This window comes from Vombatus ursinus, unplaced genomic scaffold, assembly GCF_900497805.2.
Source record: "Vombatus ursinus unplaced genomic scaffold, bare-nosed wombat genome assembly UNPS02014858.1, whole genome shotgun sequence".
In the NCBI taxonomy this organism is placed as follows: Eukaryota; Metazoa; Chordata; class Mammalia; order Diprotodontia; family Vombatidae; genus Vombatus; species Vombatus ursinus.
The window spans coordinates 1,011,991-1,031,256 of record NW_020954636.1 but is presented as its reverse complement, the minus strand read 5'-3'; the positions used below and the strand labels follow the sequence as shown (position 1 = coordinate 1,031,256).

Here is a 19,266-nt window from a genome sequence, read left to right as displayed (position 1 = left end):
TTTATACTTGGACAGGTAGGTAGAGTTATGGGCAACAGTAAGGGGGGCTAGGGTTTGGAGATCTGATTGTGAGCTGTGACATATATATACACATACATATATATATACACACATATATATACATATACACATATATATATTTTTTTGTAAATAAATAGCTTAGGACAGATATCTACCCCTTTATCATGCTACTGGGGCCTGCTGCCCCCTACCCTAGTCTTTATAGAATAGATCAGACACTGAATTCTAGGGGACTGTGGGAGTGAATACTTTATTTGTAATTGTGGCCAGAGTCCCACAATGTGTGGTCCAAAGAAGGTGCTAACAGTCCAGCCTCTCCTTAAGCCCCCAAAATAAAGAGAGTACAAAGGTTGCTGGGAGTGAGCCAGCCCACAGCTTCAGTGTAGGAGCAAGAGCAATAATGCTGCTCAAGCTGTCAAGCTCCCCAAAGAGGAAAGGGATAAAGAAGAGGGTACAAGAGGATGCTGTAAAGCCTGGAAGACGAGAGATAGGTGGTCCTTGTACTAGGTGGGAAAAGGAATATTGAAAATGAAGGGATTGGTCTCATCAGGTTCTGCTGCTCTCCGTCATCTCTCTGCCCCCCTAGAACTTAAGACGGACTAGCATTAAGACTAAATTTTCTTGTGGCTCAGGGTGGGGAATGAGGATGGATTGAGTGAAGAAGACTTGATCTGAAGGCAAGTAGTTCTCTGATCTGGAGGAGATCCTGGTTCTTCAAGATTCAAGAAAATGAGTTCACTCTCATGTCTGGGCCCGAGTTGTGTGGCAGTGACGACACAATACATGTCCATCCAGAGGAAAACAACCATTCTCATCAGCCTCAATTGACAGGGGTTTCCCACAGTCCTGTTGGAAGGGGGTGGGACAAGCTGGTAAAGTGCAATGCATGATCTCTTCCCAGAGTACATAGTTCCCTATCCCTCCATACACTGCTGGCTCTAGTTCTAAAACTAGGTCAGCGTTTAGTCATTCCTCCTCCTTTCTCCTCCCCCCACTTCTCACCACCCTTTTACTTCCTCTTCTCTGCTTCAAGCCCCTCCCTTCTGTAGGGTTGGCATACAAGGGTTTATTCCTCTGAGAAGGGAAAAAAACCCTTCTTTGCATCCTGCCCCACCTTGCCCTAGGATCATCTCTTAGAAAGCCTCACCTGTCCAATTTATTCTCCTGAATCTTTTCTGGGTCATGAATTCAAGGCCACCCACTTCACTCTACTCTGAGAAAGATCTTGAGGGGAAGACAGAATGACCTATGCCCCAGTTTCTCTCTTCCTTGGACAACCTCTGAACATTCTGGTATTTTTTTAAAACCACCTTTGGTTTCTAATTGTAATGTCATTCCCTCAGCACCCAACCCAAGACATGGCAACTTGGCATGGGTGGATAGGGACAACTTGTGATTGTTCTGACCTCACACTTGTAGCATTTCATATGGAAGTTTTTGTCAAGAGCTACCACTCGAACCGTCTCATCTCGGCCGGGTTCAGGCATGATGGGTTCGGCACAAACAGAGCAGCGTGGGGCATACTGCCTGTGGAGGGTAAAGAGAGGAAGAAATACGGGGTCAGTGTCATTGGGATTTGGATGGGATGGAGGGACAGAGAGGAAGGATAGGGAGATTCTGTTTGAGGGCATGTTATCTGGAGCTCAGAAGAGCAGAAAAGCTGGGAGCTCAACTGAGGCAATACAAAGCAAGGTGATCCAGGAAGCAAAGTCTCCCTTTTGTATGATGCTATGTGGCACAGCGCATAAAGCACCCTGGCGTCAGAAGAGCCAAGTTCAAATCCAGCCTCAGAGACTAGCTCTGAGGCCCTGGGCAAGTTACTTAACCTCTTCCTCAGTTTCTTCACCTGTAAAATGGGGGTCACAATAGCACCTACCTCCCAGGGCTGTTGCAAAGACCAAATGAAATAATATTTACAGCACTATGCCTAGCACATAGTAAGTGCTATATAAATGTTAGCTATAGTTATTACAGTAGACTTAGACATGAGAGTTAGGCCCTTGTTGCTTCCCTCTCACAAAGTCCTCCCCAGCCAGGCAGGAGTCTCACTTTTAATTCCTGCCTAGTTATTGTCTCTCCAACTGTACCCCTCCAACCCTAGGCTGAGCTAGGTGCTGCACTAGTGCCCAGTACCCTGGCTGCAGAAAGGAGAAACATTTCTAGTCCCAAATTGAAACTCAAGGTCATTTCCTTGGAATGATATTACAAAGGAGAAGTACGTGAGTGAAAGAGGCTTTTGTGGACTGGCCTGGGAATGTAAGCACTAGATATATAATTCATTGTTTCTGCAGAAAAATGCACCTGAGTCCCAATCAACTGCTCTAAAAAGGAGCTCTTGGAACATAAGTCTTGCATGAAAAAAAAAAAAGTTCCATATCCATGTGAAAGGAGTATAATACATGGCTCCCAAAGAAGATTCAGAAATAGAAGGGTTAATGAAACAGCAAAAGAAGCAAGCCAATATACTCAGATGCACTGTAAAATATGGGGCAGCTAGACAGTGCAGTGGATAGGGTGTCCGGCCTGAAGTTAGATACACTCATCTTCCTGAGTACAAATCAGACCTCAGATTAGCTGTGTGACCCTGGACAAGTCACTTAACCTTGTTTGTCTCAGTTTCCACATCTGTAAAATGAGCTGGAGAAGGAAATGGCAAACCACTCTACTATCTTTGCCAAGAAAACCCTAAATGGGGTCACGAAGAGTTGGCATAACAAAGGCAGGTTAACTGGCCCATTCTAGCTGTGAAAATAAAGAATTGCTTGTAAAATTCACCAAGGTCAGGCAGGCCTAGTTACTGCAAGATCCATGAGTCATGGCTCACCGGTGATAGTCAGGGACACAGTGGGGCCGGTTGGCTTGGTCCACGATGAAGGAGGTCCCTTCAAGTGGGCAGGCACAGACCACACAGGTAAAGCATTGGGGATGGAAGGCCCGGCCTGTGGCTCTCAGCATCCGCTCAGTGATAGGCTCTCCACATGTGCTACATTTCTCCAGGGTGTTCTGGGGAAAGAAGGCAATGAGCATTTATTAATTGCCAGGTGCTCTACTCTATGCATAATATTTGATTTGAACAAGGAGGTTCCCTTCCCAAGGGTCTGAAACCCTCCTCCCCAGTGACAGGATACAACCACCCTTCTCCTGTCCCCCCCTGCCCCCAAGCTCTTTCCTAGGTTTCCCATATGGCTTCCTCACCTCGTAGCACTGCTCACAGTAAGGTGCCCCTTCAAGGCTATAGAACTGCTGCCCCTGCAGCTGCCGCTCACACTGGTGGCATGTGAAACATGTGACATGGAACAGACGCCCAAGTGCCCGGACTGCAGGCTGGGAACGTACCAGGGCCTGGTTGCACCGACCACAATACTCTGGGAGGAAGAAGGAGGGGAATACTGGGACAATGGAAATGGCAGGAAGGACGTGGGAGAGGAGCCAAAAGGTACCAGTCACAACAATCAGGAGAAAGGCTAGCTAGAGATAAGGAGGGAGGGAACAGAGTGGAATGGTGATGACCTGGATCCCCTTCCTGTTGAGGACCTCACTGGGAGTGGGCTGGGGAGGGGAACTCAAGTCTCACCACTGGTGGGGAGCTTGTTGTTGGACGGCTGCTCCATGTCCCTCATTAGCTGCTGTGTCAACTCTTCCAGCTCTTCTACCTCCCGGAGAGTCAGAGGTCCTGGGGCCCCAGGAGGGCGCACCTAGAACCCCAACAGCCTTGGTTTTTCTCTGCAAATTCTTTTAGCGTGGCTTTCATTTTAGTCTTCCCCAGCTGTCTCACCATCTGCCCCTCCACCCACTGCCAAGACGCTTTGTCCTATTTACTAAAGCCCCTAACTCCCCACACCACCCCCACTCCACATCTACCCAGAGGAAGGAAAACAAATTACGGTCACCCATATTTACTCCAGACCTTATGTAGCCCCTAGACACATTTTAATCCCTTTTACCCAAATCTCCCATATGCAAAGTATCACAGACAAGTGAGGAATAGGACTGTGCAGATACAGGCCACACACATTGCTCAGATCACTATAGCACTGGACATACACGCCACAGATACACCAGGGCCAGAGGTTATAGTGTTCTAGTAGTGGAAGGAACCTAAGAAGTCATTTAGTATAACTGTGACATTTTTTACAGGTAAGGAAACTGAGGCCCAGAGATATACCAGTTTGCCCAGAGTCACACAGTGGCACAGCTGGGGCTGAACCTGGATCTTCTAGTGCCCAGGCCAGGGCTCTTTCCATTACACCTCATGGAAGAGGGCAGAAATAAGCAAAATTCTCCACTGAGACAGACCATCTATGACAATTTTAAAACCAAGTGCATGGAAATCAGTACAAAATCTATACTTTTAGATGATTTTTTAAAAATACTTAAGTGGAAACTCTCATAGGTTCAGCCAACTTTGGTAACACCTAATGACCAGGGTAATAACGAGGGAAGATGCTTAATGACTCCCAGGACTGAAAAAACAAAATTTACAACCCAAACACAGAAGCCTCACAGAATACATAAATACATATACCCCTACAGCACATGCATAGCCCCCATCTCCAAAGAACATACACACCAGAAGCACACCTACCCGTCCCAACTGCTGCTGAGCAGCCCTGCCAGCATAGAAATATAACATAGGGCAGGAAGATCAGGTTAAACCCAAGATGCTGCCTGTGGAGCCCCTTAACCATCCCACTTCTGAATTCTCACACTGGGGATCTCAGGGCCCAATGTTGGAATGAGGAATTCTGGAGCCCAGAAACTGGGCCCAAAGCACTGAGGGGCAGGGGAGGGGGGTTAGGGAGGAGGTGGTATAGATAGACAATTGTGGATATAAGCCAGTTTAGCCCTCCCCTAGAAAAACTATCCACCAGGAAAGCCCCAGCACACTTGGGACAAGGTGAAATAGCCCAGACCACACCAGCATCCTAGATCCTATTACCATCTGCTGGACACTACTGGAGAAAAGATGCTGACTTTGCTACAAATTCATGGACTCTGACTTCAATTGGACTCAACTGCTGCTCAGCAGTTGTTATTCTACTCTCGCTCCCTCTCTATTGCATTCCCCACGGCAGCTGTTTCAAACCTCTCTCCACTCTTCGAGCCCCCATGCCATTCCATTCCACCACCACCCCTTACTCCCAACAGATGACTTCATCCCCTACTTTATGAAAACAGTTCAAGTTCCCTCATATTCACCTCTATCTCCAAACATCTCTGAAGCCACACTATTTTTAATACTAATTTCAAAAAAGTCTTCATGCATCCTCTCCTCCTTCCTGCCTGTCTCAAAGGAAAAAGTACACCTCTTTCCCACGGCCCAGGCATCCATGTTTGGTCTTAAAACCATCCACTACTGCCTCCTCATTATGTCACGACCAACCCTGCCCCCCATTTTAGAAATGAGGAATTTGTGACCCAGAAGGGTTAAGATACTTGTCCAAGGTCACGTAGGCATAAGTAGCAGAGCTTAGATTTGAAGTCAGATCCTCTGGCCACACATTCAGCAGTTTTTTCCAATTGTCTCCCTTTCACTATCTCTACTATTTCCACTATCTTTTTACCTAGTAATATCTTCACAAGTTTTCCCCGCTTTAAATACACACACGCACACATAGACAAATACCTTCCTCCAACCTGACTACCCCAAGGCATTTTCTCTTTAGTCAAATTCACTGCTTCCAGTTCTCCCTCCACCTGATCATTTCTTCAATTCTCATTTGCCCCCACCACTCTACTGAAACGGCCTTCAAAGATCCCAGATAACCTTCTATTGACCAAATCTCCTGGCCTTCCCTCGGATTTCATTGTCCTTGACCAACACTGTGGACAAGCCCATATTTCTTGAAGTTCTCCCTTCCAGATTCCATGTCATTGCTGTATTGTCTCTTCTCCTCCTACCCCCTGAGCCATGACAGTGTCCTTTACTGGTTGCACTTCCTCCTTCCCTCCTTCAATGTGCCCTCAGACTGTTCTCATTCTACTTAAATCTCATTTTTAACCTCCAAGTGGACAACTCCACATAGACATCCTCCTCATGTGTAACTTTAACAGAATTCTCACACTTCTCCCAAAACCAGATCTTTCTTCTAGTTACTCACTTTTGTCAACAATGCCTTTGTTCTCCCAGTCACCTAAGTTGAAAGACTTGAAGTCATCCCTCCTACTCCTCCCATATCCAGTCACCAGAACCTGTCAATTCTCATGTCTCACCTCCATCCTCCCCTTTTTTTCCCATTGCCACCTCTAGGTAACTCAATCCTGGACTAGCACAACAGTCTCCTAACAAGTCTCTCCCCCCCAGTCTATCCTATAAATGTCTTCCAGATCAATCTTCCTAGAATATTCTTTTGCACATAACAAAAGCCTTCCCACTGCCTGTAGGAAAATACTGGAAAGGTCAAACATCTCATCAGTCCCCTGCCAACTGTTCCAAACTTTTCTCCCACTATTCCCCAAGGCTAATAACTCTCCAACCTAGCTAGACACAAACCCAACCTGTTCCTACAACATTTCACACACATTCCTACCACCATACTTTTTCCTATCACTATTCACTCTTCCCTATATTTCCATTCCCTAGAGCCCAGGATGCCCTCACTTTCCTTTCCACTTAAGTCCTTCTTTCAAGGCCCAGCTCTAGTTCTACCGCTTTCATGAAGTCTTCCCCAAATGCCTCAGACCTGGGGAATCTGTCTCCATTCTGGATCTATTTTCCATACTATTTGCCATATAACAGAATGAAGTATAAACAAAGTATTTTTATGTATATATCCTGTTCTCTCCAATTAGATGGTAAGCCTCTCAAAGATAGCCTATGTCATATTTATTAACAATCTCTAGCACATGTGGCATGTTACCACAGTAGGTACATAATAAATGCTGATAATACTACTAATGATGCTATTGCTAGAAAGCTCCCAAGGCCCAGGCCAACCTCCACAAAGTGAGTAATAACCATTCAGGAAACAATGTGGACAGCGGATAAGAGAAAGTCAGTTGATTAGGCTCCCTTATCCTCCCATTGTTAAAGGGGAAGAACTCAAAAAGGACTAAGTGATAAAGTATCTAAATGTTGACCTAGGGATGGAGTCTTGAGTCTAGGCCCAGAGTAAAGTAACTTAGTTTGGAGGCTGATGTCCAGAACAGACCCACTAAAATAGGAATCATTCAGCCCTTCTCGAAATTTAGTGCTTTTACTTACCCACTCTCAGCCCTGCCCCACCCAAACATCTAGACCCTTCCAGGTCCCTCCTCTAGGGGTGCTGTTTCCCTTCTTCCCTTTAGTTGCCCCACTACTCCAAGCAGAGGAATTTCCCCCACTCTTATTCCAACTTTGGGTTCCAGAAAGCCTAGACTTTATACTTAGCCCCTCCGCTTGCTCCTACTTTTCAGAGCCATCTAGTTCCCCCTCACCTGGTCCTGGGCAGGAGGGGGCACTGGACGTTGTTTCTCCTGAACACGGGGCTTCTCTCTCTGTTGAGCATAGGTGAAGCTGGGAGGCTGAGGCTGTTGAGGGGATCCTGTACCAGTGGAGGGTGAAGGACCCCCCTTCTTGTGAGGGGGACCCCCAGGTGCTGGAGGGCTAAACTTAGGGGTCACAGGAGTGAATTTGGGGGCCACAGCATTAAACTTGAGGGTGGGGGCTGGGGCTGGGGGTGGAACTACAGATGGAGCTGCAGCTGGGGCTGAAGGCAGAGCTGGAGCTGGAGCCGGGGGACCTCGAGGCTGTGTGGTTAAGGTCTTAGACACTGATACAGGGTGGGACGGAGGAGGGCCAGTAGGAGCCAACCAAGGAGGAAGAGGTGCTGTGCTGGAGGCCGCAGATGGGACACTTGGCTTGGGAGGGAATTGGGGGGCAGCTGGGGGAGGCACAGATCCAGATGAAACCTACAGGGCAGGGGAGTTGGGGGGAAAACTGGGTTAGAGGAAGGTATTGTATATCACAGCACGAACACACACCCCCCACGTAGGTTCACTTTGTATATCTACAAAGACACAGCCCCCCCCACATTCCTGACCTCCCCCACTCTTCCTACCCCATCCCTCACCCTAGGCTTGAAGGGATCATTCCGGGCCATGTCATCCAACAGGGAAGACAAAGAGTCCATCTCCAGGTCAATGCTGCTCACCTTTCCTCTGGGCTGAAGAGGAAAGAGTTTGAGGACTCAGCCAGACTTCTTTATATACCCCACACTGAGTTTAAGGACTCTCCTTCCCCAAGGATATCCTAGCCCCATACAGCCTATAGGCCTACATGGAAGTTTCATACACAGTTCCCTCCCCCCCACCGAATATTTCCCTGCCCATAACTGGAGAAAGCCAAGCAGAAACAGCAGGCCTTCTTCTAGCTCTTCAGCCCTTTTATGGAGTATCAATTTCAGCCCAGCACTCCTTTCCCTTCACTCACCTGATGGGTTGATGCTGAAGCTTCAACCCCCACTTCTTCCAGAGGAGGTGGAGAAGGAAATGTCTCTTCTTCTGGAGCAGGGGGAAATGGTTCCTCAAATGGGGGAGGGGGTGGTGGGAAGGGCCCTCCTAGAGAAGCCTCTCCATCATCCCCAGGTAACAATGGAGGTGGTGGCAGGGGGAAATCTAGAGATAGGGGAAAGAGGTCCATTAGCAAGGCCCTCCTCAAGTTCTTTTACTATAGCCCAAACTCCTAGGAGGGTCTGTAAGGAATGAGGTAAGACCCAAGGTTAACTTGGCATCCTGTACAGGCCTCTGAAGTCGGGGGTATACCAGTATACTGTAAAGAGCTCTCTTTACATTAAGAAGGTGTGTTTTATGTCAGGAAGTCCTGCTGAGAAGGGGAGCTCACTCTCTCCTGCAGTTTAAAAGTAAACTCAAAAAGAGTCATTCCCCACACACATTCTCCCTCACACCCTCCCCCAGGCCAAGAATTTGAAATGGACCCAGGAGTCCTGGCTCAGGGCCACGGGCTCCAAGATGAGGTAAGAAGAACATCTGCTCAGGACTGTGCGGCTACGCTTGGCCCAATACCCTCTCCCCCTCCCCACCACTACCCAAACAAGCTCCTCGAACCCTTGTCCCCCTTGGCTTCCAGACATCCCCCACAAAATCCTTACCTTCCGGGGGTGGGAGAGGAACCTCTCCCACCTTGCCCATCTGCGCCCTCTGGGCCCCGGGCCCTGGAGCGTTCTCCGTAGCCCCCGCCCGGAAAGGGTTCACTTTGGGTTTGGGGGCCACGACCGGGGCAAACTTCTTCTGAGGGGCATAGAAGGCGGGCGCCGAGACGGAGACGGAGATCACGGGTGGGGGGCGGGGGGCCGCCATGCGGAGGCCGGGGCTGGAGGGAGGGCCACAGTTACACGGCGACCAAGGAGGTAAGGATCGATGGATGGATGAATGGATGGCTCACCCCGCACGGTCCGAACCCCCAGCCCCGGGACAGGGAAGGGCCCGCTGCCCCCACCCCCACCCCCACCTTACATTTTCGGCCGCTGCCTGCCTGCTCCCCACCCCTTTCTCACCGCGGAGCTCTGCCCGTCTACTCGGCCAGTCCGAATGAATAGTCCTCAGTGCAGTGTCCAGTCCAGCTGTGACTCCGTGCGTCGCTATGTCCCGAGCTGCTTCTAGCTGGGGGGGGAGAGGGGGGCGGGGAGAGAGAGAGAGAGGCAGGGAGACCATACAAGGAGCGGCCCAGAGAGGGGGCGGGGATAGCTCGGAGGAGGAGGCGGGGAGAACTGGGGAGTCGGGGTGGCTGGGCTGGGGGTGGGGATGGAAGGGCAGGAAACTCCCCCAGGAAGGGGCCCAGAGCACGCCCAGGACCGGGGAAAGCAGAGTAAGGTCCTCCCCCCCCCCTTACAAACCTCCCCGCGGGCTACAGAGTCAGAAACGGACCAGCCCTCCCAAAACACGCTCAGCTGATGTCATTTCCTGACCTTCCCAACACCACTCCACCCCCCCCGAGCGGCCCCCTCCTCCTTCCCAGACACACAGCTGCCAGAGATCTGACTCACAGCCCCAGTTCCCCCCAATCCCACCCCCATACTCACCTCCCACCCACGTTCGGGTTTGTGCGGGCCAAAGTCGGGTTGGGGGCGGGAAGAGCAGATCCAGCCTTTGCTCCCGACTTGGTCTTCAAGTCCAAACCAGCTGTTCCTACCAACTGTTCTTTTAGCTTCCCCAGCCTTGTCCCTTGGCCCCCTTGGTGTCCTCTTCCATCCAACTCTCCAAGAATTCCCGCCCACCTCCTGCTCTAGGACTAGACTACAGGGAGATGGGACATAGACTTGCTTCCAAGCATTAACAGACCTCTTCCCACCCTCTCCCCACGCCCGCCACCAACACGTACACGCATTGACACAAATTCACATACTTCAGTGGAGGGATTGGCGGGGAGAGTGAAATGAGGAAGGACTGTTAAATCACCCGACCCAATTTCCCTAGGGGTCCAGGAGAGGTTTCTAGCTCTGAGCCACGAGTTCAAAATAGGTCAAACCGTAGCTTCCCTCTAGCCGCTAGGGAGTAGCCTGGGCTCCACCCCAAAAGCCCCTCTGGGCTAGTGAATTTAAGACTCAGAATTGCTGGAGGCATGCACTGGGCTGGCCCAGAACTGAAGTAGAGTGGAGGTGGGTGTGGCCTTTCAGTTATTGTAAGTTTGGGGGAAGAATATAGAGAGGTCGAAGGTGTGTGTTTTACACACACACACACACACACACACACACACACACACATTCAGTTTGGGTGCATCTCCCCCCCCAAAAAAGTAAACGGAACTAGCGTCCTAGAATAAAAGAATTATAAATGGAAGGGACCTTAGATCTAGTTCAACCCCCTCTTCTTAAAGAGGAAGAGTCTTCAGGCCATAAAGATAGTAAATGCCTTGTCTAGGGTCATACACCTAATGTATGTAAGTGGTGGATGGGTACTTCCAGTCCTGTAAGCATCTGTAGTCGTTATCCCTTATCACCAAATGCTGTAGTTTCTTCTTTTGAAGGGTATCAAATCAAGTCAATTGGCACTTATTCAGCCCTTACCATGTGCCAAGTTCTGTGCTAAATAATAGGGATGCAACTACAGTACAAGCAAAAAGACTTTCTTGGTTCAAGCATTTCACGGTCTAAGCTCCTTCTAAGTCTTTTATATTTTCCCTTATTTTCCATTTCTACTACCTACCACATCAATGCAATGAGTCAATTTACCCAGTGTATTTATTAAGTATTTACTGTATACAACGTTAGACATTGAATTTCAAAGATGAAAACCAACACATACACTGACTTCAAGTTGCTTATAAACTACTGAGCCTATGCCATGTACAAGAATTATATAATACTAATGTAGCACCCCGGTACCCCACTCACAGTTGGGTCTTCCTTATAAGCTATCCCGAGTTCAAGGTACTAGCACGTTCACATCCACTCAAATCATATTTCATTAGCCCCTACTAATTTGTTAATTTTTACTAGTTAGTGAGCAGACACCAGTAGATCAATGCAAAGGCATTTAATGAATTAGCCTCATAAGAAAAATAGAATAGAATAATTCCCCCGGAAAACTGAACAACACTCTTCTACAAAATCACGCCATCAGTGGAAAAGGTGAACTATAACTAGGAAACATGCATGGAGGGGCACATCTGTAGAAAACACTTGTTCCCAGGGTACACACAGGGATGGGCAACTCTCACCTTTGATACCTATTGAAGGGCTGTTGACGTCTTCTGGAGATGTCATTAAGCTGCTCCAACCAGGAATACTCCCCACTAGTCTTGCTTGGCTTCTGCTGGATGGTCTTCTGTTAGTCTCCATGGTTCCTGCCAAACATGGATCCACCAGATAAAAGGTTATATAACTTTTTTCTCTTTCTAATTTCTAGCTTCAGCTGGAATCATCAGCTGAAGTGCTCTCTCTAAGAAGGAAAGGAGTGGGCTCTCCACCATGACTCTTTTAGCTCAGAGCCCAGAGGCTTCAAATCTTTTAGAATTTCAGAGCCATCACATGCCAAGAAAAAATTCTTAATTGTTTTCCTTCCCATTGATTAGTTCTGTAGTTTTCCGAGCCATGGTCTTGATATAGACTTTCCTCTTCATAAACCGAGATTTTCTTTCTAGAGCAAAGCTGTTTTGGTTTGCAAAGTAGTTAATCAGCTAATTTGTGCCCACAAGGCATGAAGTCTAGTTTTTAACCCCAACTTCATGATCACTAAAAGCAAGGTCTCAGTTCTAAACTCCTATCCAATTTAGGATCAGAAAACCCTTAAACATCTGTTCAAATTCCAATTGCCAAATATCACCACTTCAGAAATACTTCAGGGGCTTCCCTCTCAGCAAAAGTTCCCTATTTTTCCCAACCTCAAGACTCTTTTTGGTCCCATATACAAATGAATGGAAGGGGGGAAAGGGCGAAGGACTATCCCACTCGCCCTATCATCTGAATGCCTTCCTTTCAAAGTTTTTTATATATTTATTTCATATGAATATGGATATATGTGTATACATACACACATATATAAATACACACATACACACATAGAAAGATATTCAAGCTCCTAGTTTGGTCACCAACTTAATCTTTGTTTCAAGGATTCAGGTTTCCTTCCTAAATTTGATTGACTCAATTAGGTCTTCGATAAGAATGAAACCAAAGACTACAGAATAGGGTGTTGACTCCTTTTCATTGACTACGCCTTCAATTGAAAGGAGACTGATAAGGTGTTTTTTTTTTGTTTTTTTTTTTTTTATTAAGGAGAGGCCCAGGACTTTAGACCAGGTCTGACTCTTAATGACCCCATTTGGGCTTTTGTTGGCAAAGATATTGGATGGTTTGCCATTTCCTTCTCCAGGTCATTTTATAGTTGAAGAACTAAGGCAAACAGGGCTAAATGACTTGCCCAGGGTCACACAGCTAGTAAGTGACTGAGGCCAGATTTGAACTCAGGAAGATTAGTCTTCCTGACTTTTGGTCCAGCACTCTAGACTGCTGAGCTGCCTAATTGTCCTTTATAGACTAGGATCCTGTCAGGTGATCTTCAGAATTTGTTCACATGCAAAATGAACACACTTGCCAAAAAAAACTATTTTATGGAGCTGTCACACACACATATGTAAAAGATACTTCTACAAATGTATGGATGGGAGATATTTTATTGTAAAAGAGCCTATAAGGAAGCATCTTGTTCAACTAAATCAAATGCTTTTTCATAATTAACAAATAATGAGTACAATGGAATCTTAGCATTCTTTCATTCTTTTAGGAATCTTTCGATCAGTTTGAAATAGTAAAGGTGTGGTCCATAGTTGAAGATTGCTTTTAAAAGTCAATTCCCTACTAGAGTACCTTCATTAAGGATGCTCTTAATTACTATATAGATGATTGTCAAAAAGATTTTGTATAAATGGGAGAGTAGGTAGATAGGTGATTAGTTTATGATGGCCTCTTGGTTGCTTTTTTCAGTATTAATAAAGTCCAAGATTTTCCCTCTAGGTTTTTAACATCTTTAGATGCAATGTATATTGGTCCACCAAAGGCACCATGACTGTGCAGTATCCAACTCTTCTATAACCCGTCTGCTTTTCCCATCTTTGATCTTCTTAAGCACTATTTTGAGCTGATAATAGAAATAGAAAAAGCAGAACTTCTGAGTAACAACAGCAACAAAACAGAGGACTAAATCTTTCTCCAATCCTCATAAACCTCTCCAAAATAGGAACTATATGTAAGAGAGAAGGCATTTTCAGTTGTCTTCATGTTCTAAGACACCAAGAACCCTAACAAGGTAATAACCTGATGAACTAACGACAGAGGCTAATCCCTAAGAGACTCACTCAGCACCTTTTCCCCATCCTAACCCCACCCCCATCCCAGGCTACCATAATCTGGCAGAGATGCGCAAGGTAACTTACTGAACTTGAAACAGAGCTTAATTAGCTCTGCTCTCTTCTCTGCATTGTGTAAAGCCAAAAGCCAGAAACTTGCTCTGCTTACCAAGGTGGCAGGCAGCTTGCTGTGCTGTAACATTGCTCAGCCAAAGAAATGAGAAACACAAAGAACTAAGACAGGGCACCAATATGTATGAGACTTCACCAAGTTTAAAGGAAAGTGCCCTGGTATATAGTTGTAGCCAATTCTGTTCCTCAGGGAATTACTTTGGGTAGAGAATGAAGCAGAATGCAAGAAAACTGAGATAGCTTTGAGGTCCAGCCTCCAAGAACACTGCCATCAAAGGGAAGGAAGTCAGAAAGTGAATGATAGGGTAATAACAAAGATCACAACAGGAAAAAACTCAGTTAAAAGACCTTGAGCACAAGCAAATGAACAAAAAGGAGGGAAGATATTAATAATAGAAAGAATATGGACTCCTTCTAGATGAGTCCACCTATATATAAATGGTTGGTTGGGGTCTTTCGTGCAAGAGGACCAAAATGATATCACTATGTTGGGGTCAAGGTACAATGTATCCAACCATGGCTAATCAAACCAATAGGAGATCGAAAGGCTCTACCACAGGTTGGACACAAATAGTCCATATGAACATTTGGAATGGAGACATCTCTAAATTTGTGCATCTCACATTTCTTTTGAGCTATTGCAATTCTGCTTTGCTCATAGAGCATAGCACCTCCTTTGATTCAGGCATGCCCTGTTGGGTAGTCCTGTGCCAGTGTCACCCACGTCTTACAATTGATTCCAAAGTTCTTCAGAGAGGTCTTGAGAACATCCTTGTATGATTATTCTGCCCTCCACATGAGTGCTTGCCTCATGTGAGTTCTCCATAGAAAACACCTTTAGGCAAAAGTACTTTTGGCATTTGAACAAAGCGGCCAGTCCATTGGAATTGTGCTCTCTGAAATAGAGTTTGAATGTGTGGCAATTCAGCTTGAGAAAGCATCTGGGTGTCCAGTACTTTATCTTTCCAGGTGATTCTCAGAATCTTCCTAAGACAATTCAAATGGAAGCAATTCAGTTTCTTGGCGTGGTGCTGGTATACTATCTAGGTTTCACAGGCGTACAACAACAAGGTCAATGAGATCAGCACAACAACTCTGTAGACCTTCAGTTTGATAGGCAGTCTAATATTTCTTCTCTCTCACACGGAGCTAACTCTGGCAATGTGTGCGTCCAATTCATCATCTATGCGTACATCCCTGGAGACTATACTGCCAAAGTAAGTGAACTTATCCACTGAATTCTAAATTTCTCCATTTGTCATAACTGATGGTTCCATGTGTGGTTAGTGTGGTGCTGACTGGTGGAGAACCTCTGGTTTTTTGGTGTTCATTGTTAGGCCAAAATTAGTACAAGCAGCAGAGAATTAATCCATATTTTGTTGCTTCTCACCTCAGAGCCTACATTAAGTGCACAATCATCTGTGAACAAAAAGTCACACACCAATTCTCCTTCCATTTTAGTCTTGGCGTGTAGCCTTTTCAAGTTAAATAATTTACTTTCAGTGTGGTAGCTGACCTTGATGCTATTTTCATCCTCATTGAAGGTAATCAACAACAGTGATGAAAACATCATGCTAAAAAGCACAGGAGCAAGCACACAGTCTTGCTTCATTCCTTTGGTGACTGGGAAAGCAGGAGAGCATCTTCCATTATCCAAAACTTGGGAAAGCATGCCATCATGAAACTGACATACAATACTGATGCACTTTTCTGGACAACCAAATTTTGCTGTGATCTTCCACACAAGCCCTCACAACTGACAGTAGTATCACATGCCTTGGTCATATTGACAAACGTTGTGTATAGACTTCTGTTCTGTTCCTGGCATTTTTTCTGGAGTTGTTAGGCAGAAAATACCATATTGACTGTTCCTTGGCCCTTTCTAAAGCCACATTGGCTCTCAGGTAGATGACCATTTTCCAGGTGAAGGATCAGCTTATTAAGGGGGAGTCAGGCAAGAATCTTGCCAGCAATGACTGAGAGAGAGGCCCCCTTTGATTATCACAGGAATCTATTTCCTTTTATTTTATAGGACAATGGAGTCATCCTTGAACTCCAGGGTGGGGGGGGGGCGGAAAAAGAAGGGAACCTCTTGTCACATAACCCAAAAAATTTCAGTCAACTTTTGTATAAGCAGTGGACCACCTACCTTGTAAATCTCAGCTGGAAAAGAATCAGCACCAGGCACTTTGCCATAGGAGAGGATTCAAAATCTCTTTTTCAGTTGGAAGTTCAGGTAGAGAGAGATTGACTTCAACCTGAGCTATATATTGATGACTTCAGCATTGGTGGATGACAGTCTATTAAGAGCACTATGGAAATATTCCGCCCATCTTTCCAGGGTCATGCCCTTATCACTAATCAATGTGGCTCCATCAGGGCTGAGTAGTTGTGATGCACCATAGGTCTTTGGCCCATAAATGACCTTCAGAGCATCATAAAAGCACTTTGGATTATTACTATAAGCAAAAAAATTGAATTTCACTGCTTTTTTTTTTTTTAGGGTTAGGCAATGGGGTTAAGTGAATTGCTCAGGGTCACACAGCTAGTGAGTGTTATGTATCTGAGGCTGGATTTGAACTCAGATCCTCCTGACCCCAGGACCAGTGCTCTATCCACTGCGCCACCTAGCTGCCCCCATCTGCCTTCTTACTGAGCCAAAAACCCTGCATCTCTCTAAGCTTCACTTGCTCTAATCTGTTGACAGTAAGTCTTCTGTTAGTATCTTGCTTTGGGGCCTCCATTTTTGTTGAATGCAAATGTTTAGCTTGGAGAGGATAAGTCTATGATTGGTCCAGCAGTCTGTACCACACTTCCTTTGTTACCCTCATATCCTGTCTATTAAATGCCAAAGTTTTATGTAAGGATGCATCCATGAAGTTTTGTTGTGTTTAGGTAAACAGAACACAGTGTTGGTGATGAGAAGGTCATCAGATGCACAAGTCTTCAGTAGTAAGTGACCACTGCTGTTTCTATTTCTGACTCCATTCTTACCAAGGACTCCCTTCCATGTCTTATGGTCTGTGCCTACTCTAGTGCTAAAGTCACCCAAAATTACAAGTTTGTCCTCGGCACATTGATGGTGAGGGCCTCCAGGTCTTCATAAAATTTTGCTTTGACCTCATCAGGTTTCATTATGGTGGGAGCATTCTCACTGATAATGGTGGCATGGTACTTTCCTGCAAGAGGCAATCACACTGCCATGAGCCTGTTGTTCATTCCTTTTGGGAGGCATACAAGCTTGTTGGCTAGATTAATTTTGATTGCAAAACCTACACCAGCTTCATGGTACTCCCCATCACTGCATTTACTCTAGAAAAACACGTATCCATCTCCAACTTCAATAAACTGACCTTCATCTGCAGCCTCATTTCACCCAGGGCTACTGTTTGGATATAATACCTATTGAGTTCTCTTGCAGTAAAAGCTGTTCTTTCAGGTCTATTAGATTTCTTATTGTCCCTCAGTGTGCACACATTCCATGTACCAATGGTGAATGGAACCATCTTCAAAAAAGTTTTTGTGCATTTTTTTGTGTTTCAACCATAGACCATAGCAGGTCTTACTGTGGTAAGACCTGAGGTAAGCAGGCCAGGGTTGAGTTTAGTGAAGCAGACAATTTTTAGGGCACTTTTTCTAACCACTTCCTCACACAAGGAGGTGAGCAGTGTGGTCCTTAGAAAAGGCTGTTCAGACACCCAAGGGGCTGCTAAATTCTGCTATTGTTTCAGTCTAGTGAGAAGATGACCCTATGGCCTGGCCACCTGTGTTTAGGGTTGTGACTATAGCTCCCAGTATCTGCACCCACTCCTCCATCATTTGCCTATTGCCATAGGACTTTGAGATAGGTAAAAATAACAAAATGGTATATGTGATATCTTTTGACCCAAGCATAAATTGAGGCAGAGTCGCTTGAAGTTGTTGGCCTCAATCTTTCTTCCAGAATCATTGGAGTCCAATGCCAAGATAAAAATCAAGATGACTGGCAATGGCCCAGGATGCAGTGAATGACCTTGGCATCTTTGATGTCTGACCAAACTCTAAGCACTCCACAGCACTTGCTTTTACTACCTTCATGGCCCATTGCAACAAATTGTTCATATCCACCCATTCTGCCAGGGAAAGTCTTCACATGCTTAGTTGGGGTAGATACCTCCTTAACTCACCAATGGATTTGAGGCCTGTCAATTATCTTCAGCCTGGTTTAGCCCATCTGCCAAAATGGTTTACCTGGGTGTGGCCAATATGCATGCTACAGCTTCTTAGAGCCACAGGTGAGAGTTGGGTGGCAAGTGGACACCAAAGGTGGAAAGCAGCCCTCACACCAGAGGTACTAGTCTTCCCTGACACCCATACACTCCATGAATAAATAGTACAAGGCAAAGGAAATTGAATCAACCAATACCCAATGAAGCAGAGGACCCAGTGGATTTCCAAGAGCATGAAACTATAACAGTGTATTAATGGATTAAGATACAAATGGAAAAAGCAAGAGAGTCCCTAACCTCAAAGAGTTTACATTCTAATAGAGTAAGATAACACCAATGAGGCAGTGGTGGCCAGGTAGGAATGTTTTAGTTAGAGAAGTAATATTGACCTCAGTTAAAATGGATCCTGGCAAGGAAACCACACACTAGCACCAAAAAAATACTTCCTCTGAATATTCCAGTTATTATTCATTTTGGTTTTGCAAAAGTTTTTTAGTTTCATATAGTCAAAGTTATCCTTTTGTAATTGCTTCTGTTCTTTATTTGGTTAAGAAGATACTTCCTATCCATAGCTGAGAAAAACATATCACTTAATTGTCTTCTAATTTTTTATGGTGTGATCTTTAATATTAAGATCACTTATTCATTTAGATTTTATTGTGGAATATGGTGTAAGATGTTGGTCTAAGCCTAATTTCTACAAGTTTGCTTTCCAGTTTTCCCAACAGTTTTTATCAAATAAGGAGTTCTTTCCTAAGAAATTTGTTTTGAAACGTTGGGTCATTGAGTCCCACTGTTTCTGGTTCTTCATTGTCTGTCTGTTCCAATGATTCTATTTTTAACCAATAACAAATGGTTTTAATGATTGCTGCTTTATAATATAGTTTGAAGTCTGAAATTGCATAATAATTGTTCATCTGTATTAGTAGAAGGAGTTAACTCACCCCAAAGGGAGCTCCCTACATTGATGAAATCACTGGGGGAAAGAAAAAGAAAAAAAGGTGAGAATATCCTTAATTGACACTGTCATCTTATCAAATAGGTTCCGTATAAGAAATGGGACTGAAGATTCCCTTACCTATTAACCTGTATGATAAGCTTCAAACTGGAAGGGACCTTCAA

At 45.4% G+C, this 19,266-nt stretch overlaps 1 protein-coding gene across 2 annotated transcripts; it reads right to left on the bottom strand.

Annotated features, from left to right (window-relative positions):
- Positions 1 to 244: 244 nt before the first annotated feature.
- ZYX (zyxin) lies at positions 245 to 10,291 on the bottom strand. Of its 2 annotated transcripts, XM_027841315.1 has the most exons (11): positions 10,041 to 10,287; positions 9,516 to 9,621; positions 9,111 to 9,331; positions 8,432 to 8,616; positions 8,073 to 8,165; positions 7,438 to 7,911; positions 3,596 to 3,716; positions 3,217 to 3,386; positions 2,846 to 3,024; positions 1,428 to 1,548; positions 245 to 867 (listed from the first exon to the last, which is right to left on the bottom strand). In XM_027841315.1, the coding sequence occupies exons 3-11, from the start codon at positions 9,316 to 9,318 to the stop codon at positions 763 to 765; spliced, it is 1,656 nt and encodes a 551-aa protein (XP_027697116.1). In that variant the 5' UTR covers positions 9,319 to 9,331; positions 9,516 to 9,621; positions 10,041 to 10,287; the 3' UTR covers positions 245 to 762. The 2 variants fall into 2 exon arrangements, with proteins under 2 accessions (XP_027697116.1, XP_027697118.1); XM_027841317.1 differs by lacking the exon at positions 8,073 to 8,165 and having other exon boundaries at positions 10,041 to 10,291.
- Between the last annotated feature and the right edge of the window lie 8,975 nt (positions 10,292 to 19,266).